This window comes from Aegilops tauschii, chromosome 7 (assembly GCF_002575655.3).
Source record: "Aegilops tauschii subsp. strangulata cultivar AL8/78 chromosome 7, Aet v6.0, whole genome shotgun sequence".
Lineage (NCBI taxonomy): Eukaryota > Viridiplantae > Streptophyta > Magnoliopsida > Poales > Poaceae > Aegilops > Aegilops tauschii.
In genome coordinates, this window is record NC_053041.3 from 82,646,093 (window position 1) to 82,661,557 (window position 15,465).

Below are 15,465 nucleotides of genomic sequence, written 5' to 3' on the forward strand. Positions count from 1 at the left end.
TTCTCCAGCAATCCTTTTTCGTTCTCTTGTCGACAAAACTGAAACCAAGACGTGCCTTCTTTGGCTCCTTCCATTCCTGGACGGTGATCGGGACGTTGTCTCTAACAACGACTCCGCATTGGTTGATAAACTTTGAGGTGTGCTGTAGGGGCTTGCCGGTTTCACTGACAAACTCAATGGCATATGTTTCTCCTGTTTTCATCGCCTTGGATTTGCCACGCTTTGTCGTACTCGATCCGGAGGGCTAAAAAAAGAAAGAGAGTCGCGCGCGTTAATGCATATGTATTCACATTTCAGTAAGTTTGTATCACGAGAGGCTCAATGTATATATATACCTCGCCGGAGGTGGTTGCTACTTGCAATTCGAGATCGTCGGTTGTTGACGGTTGACCTCCGTCGACAATGTCCGTTCCTTCACCTTCTTGATCATCGACAATCTCTGTTCCACCGTCAAGGTTCAGAAAAGAAGAGACTACATCCTCTTGTTGCTCATATTCTGAGCCCGGCACATAAGGAATCTCGTTGTTGATGATGCCCATTAAATAACGTTCAGCCTCCGGATCCCTAAGCGGCTCGGCTCTATCGTCCGCCATATGTCACTCCTGCATGTAGTAAAAATTCTTTAAGTATAAAGGAATTAAAAAATAAGATTAAGGGGACATAGAGGAGGAGGAATTAAAAAATAAGATTCTTTAAGTAAAAATTCTTTTTTTCTTCTTCTTCCTTTCTTCTTCCTCTTTCTTCTTTCTTTCTTCTTCTTCCTTTTTCTTTTTTCTTTCTTTCTTCTTCTTCCTTTCTTCTTCCTTTCTTCTTTTTTTTCTTCTTCCTTTTTCTTTCTTCTTTCTTTTGGTTTTCATTTCGTTTTCATTTGGTTTTCATTTTTTTTCTTCTTCCTTTTTCTTTCTTCTTTTTTTCTTCTTCCTTTTTCTTTCTTCTTTCTTTCTTCTTTCTTTTTTTCTTCTTCCTTTTTTTCTTCTTCCTTTTTCTTCTTTCTTTCTTCTTTCTTTTTTTCTTCTTCCTTTTTTTTTCTTCCTCCTTTGTTTTTCTTCTTTCTTTTTTTCTTCTTCCTTTTTTTTCTTCTTTCTTTTTTTCTTCCTCCTTTGTTTTTCTTCTTCCTTTGTTTTTCTTCTTCCTTTTTTTTCTTCCTCCTTTGTTTTTCTTCTTTCTTTTTTTCTTCTTCCTTTTTTTTCTTCTTTCTTTTTTCTTCTTCCTTTGTTTTTCTTCTGTTTTTTTCTTCCTTTTTTCCTTTTTCCTTTTTTCTTTTGTTTTTTTTCTTCTGTTTGTTTTTCTTGTGTTTTCTTTTGTTTTCTTTTTTCTTTCTTCTTCCTTTTTCTTTTGTTTTCTTTTTCTTCTTCCTTTTTCCTTTTTTCTTCCTTTTTCTTGTTTTTCTTCTGTTTTTCTTTTGTTTTCTTCTTCCTTCTTTCTCCTTCTTCCTTTTTCCTTTTTCTTTCTTCTTCTTCTTCCTTCTTCTTCTTCTGCCGGCGCGCGGAGGACGGCTGGCAGGGGCAGCGGGCGGCGGGCGGCAGGGCGTCGGGCGGCGGGCGGCGGGCAAGGGCAAGGGCAGGGCACGGGCGGCGGGCAAGGGCAGGGCACGGGCGGCGGCGGCGCTCACTGGGGACGGGGGCGGCGGCGCGCAGGGCTTCGGCGTCGGCGTCGGCGTCGGGGCAGGGCTTCGGCGTCGGCGTCGGCGTCGGGGCAGGGCTTCGGCGTCGATCGGCGTCGGGGCAGGGCTTCGGCGTTGAGAGAGGAAGAATGGGAAGTGGCGGAAACTGCTAAGTGCAGTATTTATAGACGTACCTTTAGTCCCGGTTGGGGAGGCGGACCGCGACTAAAGGTACCCTTTAGTCGCGGTTGGTGTGGCCAACCGCGACTAAAGGGTACCTTTAGTCGCGGTCCGCCTCCCCAACCGGGACTAAATGGTTTTGGCGCCGCTTTCGTTCCCGCGCAGAAAGACCCTTTTGTCGCGGTTGGGGACAACAACCGCGACTAAAGGGTACCCTTTAGTCGCGGTCCGCCTCCCCAACCGGGACTAAAGGCATTGTGCTGGAACTGGCGCGGTGCGGTGGGATGTTTAGTCCCACCACGCTAGCCGAGAGGCTTCGACAGTGGTTTATAAGCGCGGCTGCGCTCACCACTTCGTGCTCCTCTCAAATGCAGGCTTACGGGCCTATTCTGTCACTATGTGCTTGTGGGCCTACTGGGCCTTCTGCGGGCCTGAATCCTGGCCCATTGATGGGTTTCTAGTCGTATTCAGGCCGTGGTGGCCCAGTAGGAGGCATATTTTTTATTTTTTGCCTGTTTTTTGTTTTCTTTTTTGCTTTATTTATTTTGTTTTGTTTCTACTTACAACAAAAAACTTATTTATTTTATTTTATTTTGTTTCTAATTAATTATTTATTTTACTTTATGATAATTATTTTTGCTATTAAAGTTTCTAACAAAAAAAGTTCTTTATGAAAATTCTTTTAGCTTTCAATGATTTTGAACAGAAAATACTTCGATAATTTTAGTTGAATCAATTTTATTTATGTTATTAAAATTTATTTTATTTTGTTTGTACTTATATATTTTATTAAAGTTTATATTATTTTGTTTCTAATTCATTTTAAAATCTTAAAAATACAATTATATATCAAAAAAATCAGAAAATAAAACTAATTCATTTTAAATTCTTAAAAATACAAATAATATATCAAAAAAAATCAGAAAAATAAAACTAATTCATTTTAAAATCTTAAAAATACAATTATATATCAAAAAATCAGAAAATAAAACTAATTCATTTTAAAATCCCTTGAAGGTTTGACAAAAGGTTTGATACATCATTCAGTTCATCGACCAAATACAAAGTTTGGTACAATAAATTATTACACATCAATTCTTCCCTTGTGTCCCTGCTTGCTTACGATTGTGCCGTATCCATGGAGCATCCTCATCATTTAACTTAATGCTTGGGTCAGTGTTCACTTTGAAGGGCGGAATTTCACCAAACATATTATAATCTTCTGACATGTCTGTCTTGTCCTCCACTCCCACGATGTTTCTTTTTCCTGAAAGAAAAATGTGGCGCTTTGGATCATCGCATGATGTACTGATCGTTTTCTTATCTTTCCGTTTCCTCAGTTTGCTACTCATGTCCTTCAAATAAAAAACCTGAGCGACATCTTTGGCAAGGACGAATGGTTCGTCAAGGTAACCAAGATTGTTGAAATCCACCATTGTCATTCCGTATTGCTCGTCCACCTTTACCCCACCTCCTGTTAGCTTGAACCATTTGCACCGGAACAAAGGGACCTTAAAGGAGGGTCCATAGTCAAGTTCCCATATCTCCTCTATGTAACCATAATATGTGACCTTTCGCCCATTCTCGGTTGCTGCATCAAAGCGGACACCACTGTTTTGGTTGGTGCTCTTTTTATCTTGGGCGATGGTGTAAAATGTATTCCCATTTATCTCGTACCCTTGGAAAATCGTTATAGTCGAAGATGGTTTCTTGGCCAACATGTACAGCTGATCTCCAACATCATTGTCATTCATTAAATGTTTTCGCAACCAACTGCCGAAAGTCTCCATGTGGGCCTTTCTAATCCAGGATTCAGGCTTCCCCGGGTTGTCCGAGCGTAAAATATTCTTGTGTTGCTCGAAGTACGGAGCCACAAAGCTGGAATTTTGCAGAACTGTGTGGTGTGCTTCAGTCATAGAATGACCGTCCATACATATCATGGATTTCCTTCCGATCTTGCCTTTTCCACTTAGTCTCCCCTCGTGCCGCGATTGAGGAATACCAATCGGCTTAAGGTCAGGAACATAGTCAATACAGAACTCAATTACCTCTTCATTTCCATAGCCCTTGACGATGCTTCCTTCTGGCCTAGCACGGTTACGAACATATTTCTTTAATACTCCCATGAACCTCTCAAAGGGGAACATATTGTGTAGAAATACAGGACCGAGAATGGAAATCTCTTCGACTAGGTGGAGCAGGAGGTGCGTCATAATATCGAAGAAGGATGGTGGGAACACCAACTCGAAACTGACAAGGCATTGGACCACATCGTTCTGTAACCGTGGTAGATCTTCTGGATTGATTACCTTCTGAGAGATTGCATTGAGGAATGCACATAGCTTCACAATGGCTACTCGAACATTTTCCGGTAGGAGCCCCCTCAAAGCAATCGGAAGCAATTGCATCATAATCACGTGGCAGTCGTGAGACTTCAGGTTTTGGAACTTTTTCTCCGCCATGTTTATTATTCCATTTATATTCGACGAGAAGCCAGACGGGACCTTCATACTGCTCAGGCATTCAAAAAAAATGACCTTCTCTTCTTTGGTAAGAGCGTAGCTGGCACGACCTTGAAACCATTCCGGATGCCGGTCATCTGGGTCTTTCAAAAGTTGCTGGTCCTGCCGTGCTTCCTTTGTATCATTTGTCTTCCCATACACGCCCAAGAAGCTTAGCAGGTTCACGCAAATATTCTTCGTAACATGCATCACATCGATTGCAGAGCGGACATCTAGGACTTTCCAATATTCTAGCTCCCAAAATATAGATTTCTTCTTCCACATGGGTGCGTGCCCGTCAACTCCCCGCGGAACTGATTGTCCGCCAGGACCCTTTCCAAAGATGACTTTCAAATCCTTGACCATATCAAATATCTCAGCACCAGTACGTTCCGCAGGCTTCGGCCGGTGATCTGCCTTGCCGTTGAAATGCTTGCCTTTCTTTCTTACGTTATGATTTCGGGGAAGAAATCGACGATGACCCAGGTACACGTTCTTCTTACAATTAACCAAACGTACACTTTTAGTCTAATGTAAGCAGTGCGTGCATGCATTGTATCCCTTATTTGTCTGTCCCGAAAGGTTACTGATAGCAGGCCAATCGTTGATGGTTACAAAAAGTAACGCTCATAGGTCAAATTCCTCTCCTTTGTGCTTATCCCAGACACGTACACCAGGTCTGGCCCACAACTGTAAAAGTTCATCAACTAATGGCCTTAGGTACACATCGATGTCGTTCCCGGGTTGCTTTGGACCTTGGATGAGCACTGGCATCATAATGAACTTCCGCTTCATGCACAACCAAGGAGGAAGGTTGTAGATGCATAGAGTCACGGGCCAGGTGCTATGGCTGGAGCTCTGCTCGCCAAAAGGATTCATGCCATCAGTACTTAGACCAAATCTGATGTTCCTTGCGTCAGCTGCAAAATCTTTGTAACACTCCGTCGATCTTTCTCCATTGCGTTCCATCAGCGGGGTGTCTCAACTCCCCGTCGGACTTACGGTCCTCTTTGTGCCATCGCAACGACTTGGCATGCTTTTTGTTCATGAACAGACGTTTCAACCGTGGTATTATAGGAGCATACCACATCACCTTGGCGGGAACCCTCTTCCTGGGTTTCTCGCCCTCAACATCGTCACCAGGGTCATCGCCTCTGATCTTATAACGCAATGCAGTGCATACAGGGCATTCATTCAAATTCTCGTATTCACCGTGGTAGAGGATGCAGTCGTTAATGCATGCATGTATCTTCAGAACCTCTAAACCTAGAGGGCAGACAACCTTCTTTGCTTCGTACGTACTGGCGGGCAACTCGTTATTCTTCGGAAACATATTCTTCAACATTTTCAGCAAATTTTCAAATGATGAGTGACCTACACCTTCCTGTGCCTTCCATTTTAGCAAATCCAGTGTGCAGCCCAGCTTTTTCAGACTATTATCGCATCCTGGATACAACGACTTTTTGTGATCCTCTAACATGCAATCCAAATTCTCCCTATCCTTGTCAGTTTCGCAGCGTCTCCGTGCATCAGCAATGGTCCGACCAAGATCATCAGCGGGCTCATCATGTGCCTCTTCTTCACCTTCACCTAACCCTTCCCCACCTTCAGCATCATCCTCCATGAAAGTATCACCGAAATGATCATGATAGTTGTCATCGATATCATCCCCTTCTTCATCTTCTTCCATTCTAACCCCTCTTTCTCCATGCTTGGTCCAACAATTATAGCTTGGCATGAAACCGTGCCGAAGCAGGTGCATGTGAACGTCTCTTGAGGAGGAGTAACCCTTCTGATTCTTACAGACAGCACATGGACAGATAATAAAACCTTGCTGCTTGTTCGCATTTGCCACTACGAGGAAATCTTTCAAACCCGTAGTGAACTCGCCGGAGAGTCGGGGACCGTACATCCATTGCCGATTCATCTGCATTATTATTATATAAAGTATATAATTAACCATCATGCATTTGTTAAACTAACTAGCTAGAAATAATACAAATTAAACAATGAACTACACACATGCATATTTTATCAATGACACATGAAAGGTTCAAGTTGCTAACCGCGATCGCGGAGGAAAAATAAATGAGAAAGCTCAAGTGTGGCTCGGACACTTCATATCATTTTTGTTTCAGGCTCTCGGGCATTTCATCGAACACCTTGTGTGCATAGGAGGAACCAAAAGCAAACCCACCACCCCCTTCTGAAACTTGTGAAGTGAGCTGAGTGAAGTGAAGTGAGCTGAGTCCTATATATAGGGATGGGCCTTTAGTCCCGGTTGGCCTGGCCAACCGCGACTAAAGGCCTTCGGGGACCTTTAGTCCCGGTTGGCCAAGCCAACCGGGACTAAAGCCCCTCCCGTCCGCCAGCTGGATGGGCCTTTAGTCCCGGTTGGCCTGGCCAACCGCGACTAAAGGCCTTCGGGGACCTTTAGTCCCGGTTGGCCAGGCCAACCGCGACTAAAGCCCCTCCCGTCCGCCAGCTATCGACCGAGCGCGCTGGGCCCAGATAGTTGGTCGCGGGTCTTCTCCCGAACCGCGACTAAAGACCCCTTTTGTCGCGGTTCGTTTATTTTGGGGACTAATGGGGGCGTATGGAAGCCTATTTTTCTACTAGTGCTCCCCAATCCCGCCCCATAAACCCAGGTAGATACATTACCCACATTCCTGCAATCCCACACAACCTTATTATGCCATCCATATTTAGCAGATTTTGAAGTCATTTATGTGTTACCACATGCGCTGGATTTATCAATTGACTAATACATGCCAAAAATAAGACACAACACATTAATTGTTTGTGCCATATAAATATTACGCGGTATCGATCATATTCTAGCATTCCCATCATCTTCCTTGTGTTCCTGTGTGCGGCTTAAGAAATGAAATCATTTAGACATCTCTCGGTACAACTTCTCTTGCTCGCCACCCTCTTTCCTATACTCGCACTATGCTATATTAATCCAGCTACCACAAGCATACACCAAAATGCCACAAAATCCTCTGCTTATCGTGCTTACATCGTGCTCGTCCAGCCACCACCCTCGAATGCAGGCGAAGACGCACACCACCAGTGGCACGAGTCTTTCTTGTCGAGATCGTTGGCAGGTGACTCTCGCAAGTCATGCCTTCTCTACTCCTACACCGAGGTGTTCAATGGGTTCGCCGTAAGGCTCACCGATGCCGAACTCGACATAGTGTCCAAGAAGCCAGGGTTTGTGCGTGCATTCCCAGACCAAACGCTGCAACTAATGACCACCCACACGCCAGAGTTCCTTGGGCTAAGGAATGGCACTGGGTTCTGGAGCCAGGCTGACTACGGGAAGGGAGTCATCATCGGGCTGCTCGATAGCGGCATCTATGCAGCGCATGCTTCCTTCAACGACCACGGTGTTCCACCACCCCCAGCAAGGTGGAAGGGCTCGTGCGACGCGGCCCGGTGCAACAACAAGCTTATCGGTGCCAAGTCACTCATTGCAGATCATGACTCTGACGACGAACAGGGGCATGGAACACACACCTCTTCCACAGCCGCGGGAAACTTCGTAACGGGCGCATCATACAATGGCGTGGGCACAGGTACTGCGGTTGGAATTGCCCCTAGTGCCCACATTGCCATGTATAAGGTATGTGATGCTCGTGACTGCAAGGCATCTGCTACACTGGCCGGCCTAGAAGAGGCCATCAAGGATGGGGTGGACGTGCTCTCGCTCTCCCTTGGCAGCAGCACCAGTGCCAGCTTCGATCAGGACCCGATATCTATTGGCGCGTTCAGTGCCGTGTCCAAGGGCATCCTCGTGGTGTGCGCCGCTGGCAACAACGGTCCGATTCAGCGGTCCGTCACGAACGAAGCACCATGGTTGCTCACGGTCGCCGCTAGCTCCGTGGACCGGAGCTTTGGCGCCAACATACATCTCGGCAATGGCAAGACCATTGACGGAGAAGCACTTACCCAGATAGGAAATCCAAGATCAAAGTTGCACTCTCTCCTCTACTCCAAGGAATGGCGGTACTGCAATTATGACTATGATAGTAGCATCACTGGTAAGATCCTCCTTTGCAAGGACAATAAGTCGAGGGCTCAACGGTCCAAAATCCGCAACATAGTGGGCGCTGGCGCGACAGGCGTGGTATTGTTCAACGATGAAATCAGTGGCTACACCACCACTGTTACAGATTACAACTCCAGTGTTGTACAGGTGACTGCGGCCGATGGCGAGGCCCTCATAGCTTACATCGCGTCGACAGACAATAGCTCTATGGCGTCTCTTGCGTACAACGGTACACAGTTTGGTGTCCGCCCTGCCCCCGTCGTGGCCTCGTTCTCTTCTCGGGGTCCAAGCTCACTCGCCCCCAACATCCTAAAGCCGGACATACTGGCACCGGGCCTCAACATCCTTGCTGCTTGGCCGTCAAAAACGGGCCATTAACAGGGCTCTTTCACCATCATATCAGGCACATCTATGGCGACACCACATGTCAGCGGTGTCGCGGCGCTCATCAAAGGCATCCATCCTGACTGGTCGCCAGCCACCATCAAGTCTGCCATCCTAACAACGTCGGACATCATTAACGGTACTGGCGGCTCAATCTTGGACGAGCAACATAGAAAGGCCAGCGTGTACGACACAGGTGCCGGCCATGTAAACCCGGCAAGAGCTGCCGACCCTGGCTTGGTGTATGACCTCAGTGTCATTGACTACGCTGGCTACATCTGCTGGCTCCTTGGTGACATCGGCCTAGCAACCATAGTGCACAACTCGAGTTTGTCCTGCGCGAAGTTGCCCAAGGTCCGGGACGTGCAACTTAATTACCCGACGATAACCGTGCCGCTCACATCGACGCAATTCACTGTGAACCGGACTGTGACAAATGTCGGTCCAGCAGAGTCAACATTCAAGGCCAAAGTGGATGTGCCAAGGTCTTTAACAGTGCGCGTCATCCCGGATACTATGTCATTCTCCAAAACCGGAGAGAAGAAGACCTTCAGTGTGTCCGTGAGCAGCTTGAACTGGGCAAAGAGCTCTACGTGGATGGAACCTTGAGCTGGGTATCGGAGAAGCATGTCGTGCGTAGCCCCATCATCGTTGTCCCCGCATGAGGTGATATTGCTCCGGCACCATCACCATGAACGATGTCCATGCCATGAGATCGATGGCTGTTTTATTTTTCCTTGTTCAATTCTTTTTTGGTTTAATGTTGCATCAACATAAATAAACAGTCATAATGGAACAAGAATGTGCATCGTCTCATATGTACCAATACATGATGCTGTAGAGTTTGATTTTTCTGCTTTTTTTACTTTGTTTTACTACATAATTGCGGGCCAGTAACAATTACGATTCACCTTCTTCCGTTACTCGACATGTCTGTATGTAATCACCACCATGCCACCACAACTTCCCCATTCCCCATTCCCCTTATTACACAAAATCCGCAAATCCCTCTCCAGCAGCCATGATTGGCGATTAGCCATCTAATTTGTCTTCCCAGTTCTGCCAGTCTTCCCTACTTTCTACCTCCTTCTCCAACCTATTCTTCAATGGATTTTAGATTCTACTTTTATTCATGATGTTCTCTTCACTAAAAAAATGAATGCAGGTTTTCCAGCTCGGATGGATTCAAGCTCAGTTGTGATGGATTGGCTGGTTTTACTGGATTGGAAGGTGAGGCATTGGTTTCAGCTTTAATGTTTTGTTGTCTGAGAGTATTATGTTTAAATGCCCGCACCATCCTTTCCGAAAGTGCTAATGGCTAGAGTGTGACATTATTTTGGTAATAGCAAATTGTAGCATGGTAAACTTCAAAGCTTTAACAAATTAAAACATATTTGCTTTGGCATGATCACAAGTGTACAACAACATTAGTATTTTCAGTGCCTATGCAGAACTGCCACTATCTAAATTCTAAGTCTAAAGTAACAAGGCTCCACCATGCAAACTTGGCATGGCATCCATCTTTAGCAGTTCGTGGAGACTAAAACATGACAAGAACTTCTATTTAACATTCTATTGCTCATTATAACACTTCTGTTTCTGAAGCTCACCAAAATTTGGGTGGTTGATTGATCTCTTTGCCTCTTCTACTAGCACACATGCCTGTGCTTTGCAACGGGACAATATAAGAATCGCTCAAGACCCCCACAGGTTCGAGTTCTCTAGTTCAACATGGCTCCCCGCTCGTGCTGCCGCTTGGCTGCTTTGCCGTTAGGTATAATACATTTGAGCTTACATTTACATGTTGTAAAATGTAAAGGTAGATTTGTTTTTGTAAGTTTAAAGTTAGAATCATGATTAAGTGAAAGTGAGTTCATTTTACCATTAAAATAAGCCATCCCACATACAAAACCTGTTTTGAGGAGCCCACATAAAAAACTTGCATTAAAAAAAGATAAATTTGAAATTGTATTTTCGTGATTGATCCATGCATTAGTAATTAGTCGAAATTTCTTGAGATGCATATGACATGTGTGTACGTGGTCCAACATGGCATGCACAAATAAAGATGATCAATTTTCTCCCCTCATTGATAGGAAAAAAATTGCGTGCGACCCGGATCGTACCCTCCTTGTCCTTAGACACTCTTCCTCAGCTAAGAGCTGGCGCATTGCAAAACAAATCTCAAAGGTTATTCTCCATTGTCGCATGCTCTCGGTGACGCCGCCGCCGCAACTCTTCAATTTCATGGAACCACCGATGCTCTGTCTTTCTTCCCTCTTCTCTCTTCCTCTCGTCTCAAATCACGACACGACATCATCTCGGCTATTTGGGTAGCACCTCCTCCCCAAAGTTGTGATGGTTGCAACCTCTATCAATGGTGCCAATAGATGGGCTGAACTACAGTGACGGCGACAATATCTGTCGTCAAGGACGGGCAGGTCTGCGGCCGGCGTGTGAACATCACCTCCCGTCCAGGATGTGATGGCTACTACTATCAACGACGACTTGACGCAGAGCAATGATTGTGCAGTGGCGGTGGTCGCGCATCGCGCAAGCATGTAGCTGCTGGGATCGTGGAAAAGTGGTGGCGACGACACATGAGTGACTTTGATGGTTGTGCTACTTGAGCACATGCTCTCAAGCTCTGGGGTGAAAACCTAGGTGCAACCGAGTTGGTTATACCTGGCAATGACGATGTTTCTATGTCGTTACCTTGTTGAAGGCATTGCTCGGATATGTTCAGAGTGGTTCTTCGGGGTGAAAACCTAGATTCAGACTTTGGGTAGTTGGATCCGGTGACGACGACACTTGAGTGTTGCTCCCTTTCTGAAGGCGTTGATGTTGAAGAACCTCATTGTCCGTGTAATGTCATGAGATGGTCGGTGCGGATAAGGTCATTAATATAGTTTGCCGATCACGGATCTGATCGCTTTGGGGTTTCTCTTTTTTTTTCTCGCCCATGCATAGCTTTGGTCTTAGATGACTTTGCTATTTGATGGCGTGTTTTTACGTGCGTGTGTTGGTGTTGGCTGTGTGCATCTTAGCTATGCAGACGCCGGATGTATGCTCATTGTGTTTGTATCCTCTTAATGCTCCATTTTGAGCCAATAAAATTTCACCCTTTGTCGAAAAAACTACTAGCCCAAGTTGCACCGCTGTGACCTAAGCAGGTTGAAGCAGTAGTGGTGGCCTTTGCTAGGGCTAGCGGCCACAGTGGCCATAAATTGGATGAGCAGCAGTTGCAAATCACAAGTCAGCAACGACCATGGACGGCATTAGAAGGGAGAGAGAATTGGCGAAATATGATGATTGTATTGCTTGAGCCTCGTGGGCTTATATATAGGAGTACATGACCATTTTGGAGTGCAAGGTAGAATAAATCTTACGATATCCTACATTCCCTAAATAACCATGATACTCAACATCCCCCGCAGTCACAACGGTAGCGACGCAGACGGTGAGACTGAAGAAGAATCCAAAGGGAAGTCGACGGACATCCCCCCACAGTCGTAACGGTCGGTGCGTCGCGGAAGTCATGGTTGGAGTAGACACCGATGAGATTACTCAAGGAAGGAGGTAGCCCTTTGTGCCGATGTCGTTGTAGCTGAGAGCGTATGGTGGTGCAGAAGTCGTTGAGGTAGCCATGCGAGGGACGCCGTGGTCGATGTCAAGTCGGGGTGGCCGGTGTCGAAGTAGTCGCCGTGGACCGGGAAGAAGAGCAGCGGCGGCGTCCTAAGGAGGTGGCGGCGGCTAGGTTAGGAGCGCGGCGACGGTGCTCGAAGTAGGTGAGGAAGAACCCGACAGCATGATGAAGACCGGTGCGAACGATGGTGTTCCCGCGCCTAGGGAGGCGACGCGGCACATACCACGCGTAGAAGTCGACATGCGGGGACGGCGGAGCGGACCGCGTGTTGCGGTGCTATGGCCCAAAGGGGCGATGCAGTGTCAGCTCACAAGTCGGGGCGACGGCGAGGAAGACCTCAGGGTGGCGACGGGGACCACGTGCCACGCTCACTACGGCCCAATGGAACGACGCAGCGGCAGCGCAAGGGTCGATGCAGCGAGGAGGACGGCCTGGAACAAACGACCTCGGGTGGCGATGGACCGCGGGCTGCAGCACTATGACCCGAAGGGGCAACGCAGCGGCAGCGTGTGGGTCGATGCAGCCGCGGAAAGAAACACAAGGTGACGACAGGGACCACATGCCACGCTCGCTACGGCCTGATGGGAAGATGCGGCAGCAACGCGAGGGTCGGTGCAGAAACGACCTGACATGGACGGAGTCGGGGCGGCGGTAGACCGCGGGCCGCGACACTACCACCTTACGTAGTGGCAGCACGCGGGTGAATGCAGGGGCAGCCGATTGCTCAATCGGGGAAGAGACGTGAAAATTTGATAACAATCTTCATGAAATTTGGCACAAGTACGGACCGTACAGCGTCCATCAGAGGCCATGAAATTTGGCACAAGTACGGACCGTACAGCGTCCATCAGAGGCCGGACGTTGCAGCATCCTGTAACCGGGCGTGGGCACGCGCTTGTGCGGGAAGGCTGATCCGATCTGGACTCCTAGATGAGTCACCGCCGAAGGTGCACAGCTAGCCAGCCAACATGCACGCATCATGCATCAAGATGGCAATGGGCCCCGAAACCCATGTCCCCGCAGGTTTTTACCCTATTAGGAGACGGGGATGGGCACCTTTTCATTCCCGCGGGGTTGTTGTTGGACACATTATACAACCCGACATGTTTCGTGGGTTTACACCCGTTTCGATACTCCCCGAACCCGAAACCCGACCAAACCCGGCAAAATACATTCTTTTTAGGAGGCATTGATCCTGGCCACGGGCGACCCCCCCCCCCCCCCCCCCCCCCCGCGCTCGAGCCCTCAAAGCAGAAAACCTAAACCTAGGTCCCCAACCGCTGCCTGGCTCGATCCACTGTTCCAAGATTCGCCGACCACGATCTGCGCCACGAGCCTCCTCCCTCCTTGTCTTCTCCACCGACTACAGTCTGATTTGGAGAAGGGGCGCCGCCGTAGGTGACAATCTCCATGGTAGCCTCCTCACGTCCCAAGTCAGGTGAAAGGGCGCTGCCGCCGGTGCCGCCGACGCCGTCTGCAGCCACCCGTCGCCTTCGTCTCTCTACTACAACCCCGCGCGGTGGTACATGTACAAATCGCTACTGTTTTACTAGACATGCAAGAAATAAATATAGTAGAGTCCAAATTGCTACTGCCACTATGTCAAAAAAAAATACACCGATTTCCCCGTGGGTTCCCCGTGGGTTTAGAAAACCCGATGGGTTTCGGGGACGGGCAAAAAGCTAGCCCCGCGCACGATGACGGGGACGGGGACGGGCTTGTGATTTTCTCGTGGGATGGGTTTGGGAAGGTAAAACCCGGTGGGTTTCGTCCCCGTTGCCATCTTGAATCATGCATGGACACGGCTTGCATCTGGCCAGTGCGGGAGATCGAGCAGGCAACCATGCCAATTGCACGAACGAGGTCAGCCCACCCTAGTGGGGTGCACTTCTTTCTTTTTTCTTAGGACCAGAGTATGCAATACTCTAGTGGGGGTTACATTCGGTCAGCATCCGATTCCTAAGTCTATCAGGGACATTCCCTAAGATCAGAAAATCTCCACTGGACCTAGCTTCGGCTGCCAGCTCATGGGCAAGGGTATTTTGCTCTCTGCCAATGTGTAGCACTTGGTGGTCTGCAAAATTGGGATAGAGCAGCTTTAATGTCAAGAATGAGCCCGTAGCTCGAGGAACGACTATCCGCATCCTTTGTCAGTTCAGCTGCAAGGTTTTTGCAACCTGTTTCCACCACTAGAGAACCTCTGTATAAGTCCAAGAAGGCTTGCAGGCCAATAAGCATTGCTTGTCCTTCAGCATCCTGGGGGCTGTTCGAGGGGGCGAGCTGTCTGCCAACTGACAAGTTTGTGAGACCCCTGAAGTCTCTAGCTACTGCACCGCCCCATCCATGTCCAGTGTCCGGGAGAAAGGATGCATCCGAGTTTAATTTAGCAGTCCCAGGGGCCGGTGCATTCCACCGCGCGACCATCCGAGCAGAGACGCAAGGTAAGGAACTGGAGCAGGGAACTAACTTTTTTCCGGCCAGGGAAGGGCGATCCAAACCTGCATTTTTTCATTCCTCCAACAGTTTAGACAAGTATTGCACTGATCTCCCAATCGTTTCTTTGCCGTCCCCATGCACACAATTATCTCGCAGGTGCCAGCATCTCCATAGAAGAAGCAGTATCTTTGATCTCATGTCCTCCGTCACCGAGCTTAAAAGAACCTGCAGCCAGTCACAGCCCGTATTCTGGAAAGAATTTTCCGAGGGTAACTCCCACTGATCTCTCATAACATACCGTAGGGCTGCACTCTTTGTGCACATGATTACTGCATGGTGTTCGTCCTCATCGCCGTTCCCACATACATTGCAGACAGCATCCACAGTGATCGAGCGTCTGAATTTGTTCTTCTTGGTAGCAAGAGTGTTTGTGGCTACCCTCCATCCAAAGATTTAACTTTCGGAGGCACATCAGCTTTCCAGATGAGGTCCCATATGCTGCGATCGTTAGCATCACTCGTCGAACTGGATGATGAGAGATGAGAGTTGTTCTTGAGGGTTGCTGCCAGTTTGTAAGCACTTCTCATCGAAAAGTTTCCATTCCTTTCATAGTGCCAGGCCAAACAGTCTTTTGCCTCTGTCCTTGGGAGGGGGATCCTAC

At 47.7% G+C, this 15,465-nt stretch overlaps 1 protein-coding gene across 1 annotated transcript; it reads left to right on the forward strand.

The window, feature by feature from the left end:
* The first annotated feature begins 7,168 nt into the window (after positions 1-7,168).
* On the forward strand, positions 7,169-9,331 carry LOC109781269 (subtilisin-like protease 4). Its single transcript, XM_073502786.1, has 2 exons — positions 7,169-8,567; positions 8,742-9,331. The coding sequence occupies exons 1-2, from the start codon at positions 7,169-7,171 to the stop codon at positions 9,329-9,331; spliced, it is 1,989 nt and encodes a 662-aa protein (XP_073358887.1).
* The last annotated feature ends 6,134 nt before the right edge of the window (positions 9,332-15,465 follow it).